The sequence below is a fragment of the Lotus japonicus genome, chromosome 1 (assembly GCF_012489685.1).
Source record: "Lotus japonicus ecotype B-129 chromosome 1, LjGifu_v1.2".
NCBI lineage: Eukaryota > Viridiplantae > Streptophyta > Magnoliopsida > Fabales > Fabaceae > Lotus > Lotus japonicus.
This window is the reverse complement of record NC_080041.1, coordinates 65,024,852-65,030,294: the sequence shown is the minus strand read 5'-3', so window position 1 is coordinate 65,030,294 and position 5,443 is coordinate 65,024,852. Positions and strand designations below refer to the sequence as shown.

At 46.6% G+C, this 5,443-nt stretch overlaps 1 protein-coding gene across 1 annotated transcript; it reads left to right on the top strand.

Moving 5' to 3' along the window:
* Positions 1-2,800: 2,800 nt before the first annotated feature.
* LOC130742637 (uncharacterized) lies at positions 2,801-3,961 on the top strand. Its single transcript, XM_057594744.1, has 2 exons — positions 2,801-3,208; positions 3,281-3,961. Exons 1-2 carry the CDS (start codon positions 2,801-2,803, stop codon positions 3,959-3,961), a joined length of 1,089 nt encoding a protein of 362 aa, XP_057450727.1.
* Positions 3,962-5,443: the final 1,482 nt, after the last annotated feature.

The following is a 5,443-nucleotide window of genomic DNA, read 5'->3' as shown; positions in this document are numbered from 1 at the left end:
AGTCAAAACGAGCAGTTGCAAGCCTAGGTGGAATATTTAACCCAGCGGCAAGATTATAAGCAAGGACAACGGCTCGAAGCCGAGGATGTTGTCGAGTTTCAACCTTTTGTTCCAGCCATCACAAAGGTGGGCATACCAAAGCATTTGCAGACGATGGCTTTAGACGCCTTTTCGGGCGACTCTGACCCCATGGAACACTTGCGCTACTTTAACACCAAAATGGTTATTGGTGGGGCGACAGATGAGGTGAAGTGTAGATTGTTACCTTCAACATTCAAAGGAATGGCGATGCAGTGGTTCATCCGACAGCCGTCCTTCTCCATTGACAATTTTACAGACTTGTCTACCAAATTCTTGACTCAATTCTCCGCCAACAAAACTACCAAGGCAACCATGTTTGACCTCATCAGCATACATCAACAGCCAGGAGAGAAGCTCAAGAACTACATGGCGCGCTTCAGTAAAATGGCTGTTCAACTAGAGGAAGACAACCCGGATGTGTGCTTGGCGTCCTTCAAAAATGGCCTCAGGGCGGGGGGATTTGAATCGAGATTTAACCAGACGACCGACGAAGGACATGATGGATCTTCGTGCTCGCGTCCAGGAATTCATTTTGATTGAGCAAGATGATCAAAAGAAGCAAGAGAGGGAGGAGGGGCGAAAACACGTCCAGCCTAGCGGAGTTTCGCAGGAAAAACACAAGACTGGAAAGAACTCAAGAGTAGCTCAAACTCCACGTATTCCAAGACCCGGCCCCTATCAAAATTCCAAACCCAGGTTCCAGAATACGTGGCACAGAAATCCCCAAGGTACCACTGCAGCCCCGGCTGGCCAACAAGGAGCCTCGCCAACTCAAGTCCCACTTACTAAATTGAATGCCCCCCTAAGCACTATCTTAAAAGCAGTTGCACAGACAAATGCAGTTCAATATCCGCCACCGCCTAGGCGACCACCAGCTAATGTGGATACAAGCAGATGGTGTGAGTACCACAAAACGTTGGGGCACACCACAGATAATTGTTGGAACTTGAGGCGGGAAATTGATAGGTTGATCAAGGCTGGCCATCTGGCGAATTTTGTTAAAGAGGCAGCAACATCAGAGGCCACTAAGGTAACTCAGGGGGACAGGGGGAAAGGAAAAGAGATAGTGGAAGAGTTGGGCGATCCTGTTGGAGAGTGCTCATCCATTGCAGGAGGATTTGGAGGGGGCGTGATTTCAAGCAAGGCTAGAAAGCGTTATGTGGCGGCTGTACATTCCGTGCATGAGGCGTATGAGGGCGAGTGCTGGTTGAATCATTCTCCCATTATATTCACCCCTCAGGATTTTGCACATGTTATTCCTCATGAAAACGATCTGATTGTAGTGACAATCAGGGTCAACAATTACATGACGAAGAAAGTGTTTTTAGACCAGGGATCTTCGGCGGACATCATTTACGGAGACGCCTTTGATCGCCTGGGGTTAAAGGAGTCAGACTTGAAACCATATACTGGAACCCTGGTGGGGTTTACAGGGGACCGTGTCAATGTGCGAGGATATGTTGAAGTATCAACGGCTTTTGGCGAGGGGGATTTTGTCAAAAAATTTCAGGTGAAGTATCTGGTATTGGCATGTAGAGCCAATTACAACGTACTCTTGGGGCGGGACACCCTTAACAAGTTATGTGCCGTAATTTCAACCGCACATTTAACTGTTAAGTACCCGACCTGTAATGGGAAGGTTGGCGTCCTTCGAGTGGATCAGAATGCAGCAAGAGAGTGTTACCTTAGAAGTGTGGCTCTCTATGGGCGAAAGGCTGCCAAGGAAAGCCACCGTATCACAGAGATTTTTCCACACGAAGGGTTTAGCTTGGACCCAAGAGATGACGCTGATGATTTCCGCCCACAACCTTTGGAAGAAACAAAATCAGCACAAATCAAAGATAAGGTTTTGAAAATCGGAAGCGGCTTAACAAAAGAACAAGAGGAAAGATTAATCACCCTTTTGGGCGAGAATTTGGATCTTTTTGCATGGACAATTAATGACGTACCAGGGATTGACCCCAGTGTGATCACTCATAAATTGGCAATACAGCCAGGAGCAAAACCAGTCATCCAACCAAGGCGAAGGATGAGTGATGAAAAGAACAAGGCGGTGCAGGTAGAAACAGAGGAGTTAATCAAGGCCCAGTTTATTCGCGAGGTGCAGTATCCAACCTGGCTCGCCAATGTAGTGATGGTCAAGAAAGCCAATGGGAAATAGAGAATGTGCACGGATTACACAGGCTTGAACAAAGTGTGTCCCAAAGATTCGTATCCTCTTCCCAATGTTGATAAGTTGGTGGACGGGGCTTCCGGCAACGAACTTTTAAGTCTCATGGATGCATATTCCGGGTATAATCAAATCATGATGCACCCATCGGATGAGGAAAGTACGGCGTTTATGACTAACCAGGCGAATTATTGCTACAAAACTATGCCTTTTGGTCTGAAAAATGCGGGGGCCACATACCAACGCCTCATGGATAAAATTTTTGCAAAGCAAGTTAGAAGAAATATGGAAGTGTACGTAGATGACATGATTGTTAAGTTAGCCAAGTCTAAGGATCACGGCGACGATCTTAAGGAAGCATTTGCTCAGCTAAGAAAATATCAAATGAAGTTAAATCCCGAGAAATGTTCATTTGGGATTCAAGGGGGGAAGTTTTTGGTTTTCATGATAACCTCTAGGGGGAATGAAGTAAACCCAGATAAAGGTAAGGCGATCTTGGAAATGAAAAGCCCAACAAGTGTCAAGGAAGTACAGCGATTGACAGGACGCATGGCTGCTTTAGCCCGTTTCTTGCCAATGGCGGGTGACAAAGCGGCTCCCTTCTTCACTTGTTTAAAGAAGAACTCAAAGTTTCAATGGACAGAGGAATGTGAACAAGCTTTTACCAAGTTGAAAGAATCATTAGCAACGTTGCCGGTACTATCCAAACCCACGCCAGGCGTTCCTTTGACGCTCTACTTGGCAGTCACGGATAGGGCGGTCAGTACGGTGTTGCTTCAGGAAGAGGGGAAGAAGCAGAAGATTATATATTTTGTAAGTCATACCCTGCAAGGTGCTGAATTGCGATACCAAAAAATTGAGAAGGCGGCCTTGGCAATCCTAAAAACAGCAAGACGCCTTAGGCCATACTTTCAAAGTTTCTCAATCAGAGTTAAAACTGATGTTCCTTTAAGACAGGTACTCAAGAAGCCCGACTTGTCTGGGCGATTGGTCAGCTAGTCAGTCGAGTTGTCTGAGTATGATATACAGTATGAGCCTAGGGGACAAGTTACAATCCAAAGCTTGATCGACTTTGTGGCGGAATTGACACCCACAGAAGGCGAGAAAACTCAAGGCGAGTGGATCCTGTTTGTTGATGGATCCTCAAACAACACCGGAAGTGGGGCTGGAATAACTATTGAAAGCCCGGATAGGATGGTCATTGAACAATCTTTGAAATTCGAGTTCAAGGCAAGCAACAACCAATCAGAGTATGAGGCACTAATCGCCGGTTTAAGGCTAGCCATTGAATTAGGCGTTCAGAAATTGTTCATCAAAGGCGACTCACAGTTGGTCGTTAAACAGGTAAAGGGCGAGTATCAAGTCAAGGATCCGCAACTTTCTAAGTACTTGGAGGTGGTGCGTAGATTAATGATGGAGATAGGGAAGATCAGAATAGAACACGTTCCAAGAAGTCAAAACGAAAGGGCTGATGTGCTAGCAAAGTTGGCTAGCACGGGGCGATTGGGCAATTATCAAACAGTCATTCAGGAAACCCTCCCTCGCCCCAGTATTGACTTGGTGGAAGTGAAGTTAAAGTCAGTAAAGTCAGTGATTGAAGGCGAACCTTCGTGGATGGAGCCAATCAAGACTTTCCTCAAAGATCCTCCGAAGGACGATGCCCTGAATACGAAAGAAAGGCGTAGGGAGCTAGTTTTTACACTCTGGTAGATGGTGAACTATACCGGCAGGGAATTATGTCTCCTATGCTCAAATGTGTCGACGCGAGAGATGCCCAGGGTGTAACACCCCGATTTCGGTGGCGTCACTTTAGTAACCAAAATAAACTTAATGCGGAAAAATGTGAATTTTTTTTTTTATAATAATAACTAAGACAAGACTGAATTAAATAAAACCCAAAAGCGAAAAGCAATAGAAATAATATACAATATATAAACAGCCCCCCCCGCTGTGGTAGCAACCTCGTCACGAGTAACCTCCAGTGACGGAAAGAAAGGTGCAACGCCCGTAGGCAATATATACAAACCAAATGAAAAGGGTGAAGTGCCCGCAACACTATCCCTCAAAACTGAGAATCAGCTGACCCAATGGCCTGAAAATGAGACTTCCTAAGTCCAACCAACTCTCTGTGATTCCCGTAAGGAAACCACACAAAAAGCTATAGGCGGATCTACCCTGTCCCCTAAGTAACAAATGAAGCAAGACTGTCAGAGCTAAAACTCTACTCCTACACTAATCCTAACTCGAGGAGCTCATACCAACACTCAAAACTATGTGCTAGCATGATCGTCGTCTGAATCAGACTCCAGAACGACCAAGTCTACCAACCCTATCCGTCCTCCCCTCGCAACCGCAGTGCGCTCCGATGCTGGACTCACGGGCTTAGGGCCCGAACCCTGATCATCGATGATCGCAACGGTGGGTGCACTAGACCCTGCCGAAGGCACTCCCACTGGAATCTCCTCTGAGGGATCCTCCTCGTCTGAAGACAATGGTGGTGGTGGTGGTCCTCCAAGTCCTGGTCCACAATGAACGCCCGGTGGCAAGTTGAAGCTGATAGAGCATCGCCTCAACACTCCTGACCTCAGAAGTCCTCCGCTATCCACGTGATCCTCCATGATACGCCCCGAATACGTCGCTCGGTGGCTCGCGGGGTCAACCACCCACGACCCGGGGTCGTCCTGATCGATCATCTCATACCTAATCCCCCCCCGAAGGGTGGACCATGGTATACCAATCCGCAATATTCATCTGACAAAAGGCGTTGTCCGCCAAAACACACACAGAAGACGCGAGGGTCAACTCTAAAGAACTATGTAGATAATAAACCCAATAGGTACAAATAATAGATAGCCACTTAGGCTTATAACTAGAGATATCATTCCTAGGGTTGCATGTTCAACAAAATCATAACGACAATAATAACAATTAGCATGTTCCAAGTAAGTTTATCAAATAGCAACCACACTCATCAACTAAGTCAGTATGCATGTTGCGTGATATGTATGCAGGTTAACCCAGTCAACCAATATGCAATCCGGAACGGATGGACATCATCGGATCAGCCCTTCACCAGCCACGGTGGTGCCATTTCGGCCCGTGATGTCTCTTACTCCCACTGGGTAGTCAGATCAGCAGTAAACCCGTAGGTCTGCCATTTCGGTCTGCTACAAGAGACGTCTACAAACGCTC

What these genes read in the sequence shown, in the direction of transcription:
- LOC130742637 (XM_057594744.1), top strand. Translation starts at nt 2,801, where the DNA reads ATGGCTGCTTTAGCCCGTTTCTTGCCAATGGCGGGTGACAAAGCGGCT. An exon ending in CTGATGTTCCTTTAAGACAG is followed by an intron (nt 3,209 to 3,280) that starts GTACTCAAGAAG and finishes TATGATATACAG; the next exon opens with TATGAGCCTAGGGGACAAGT.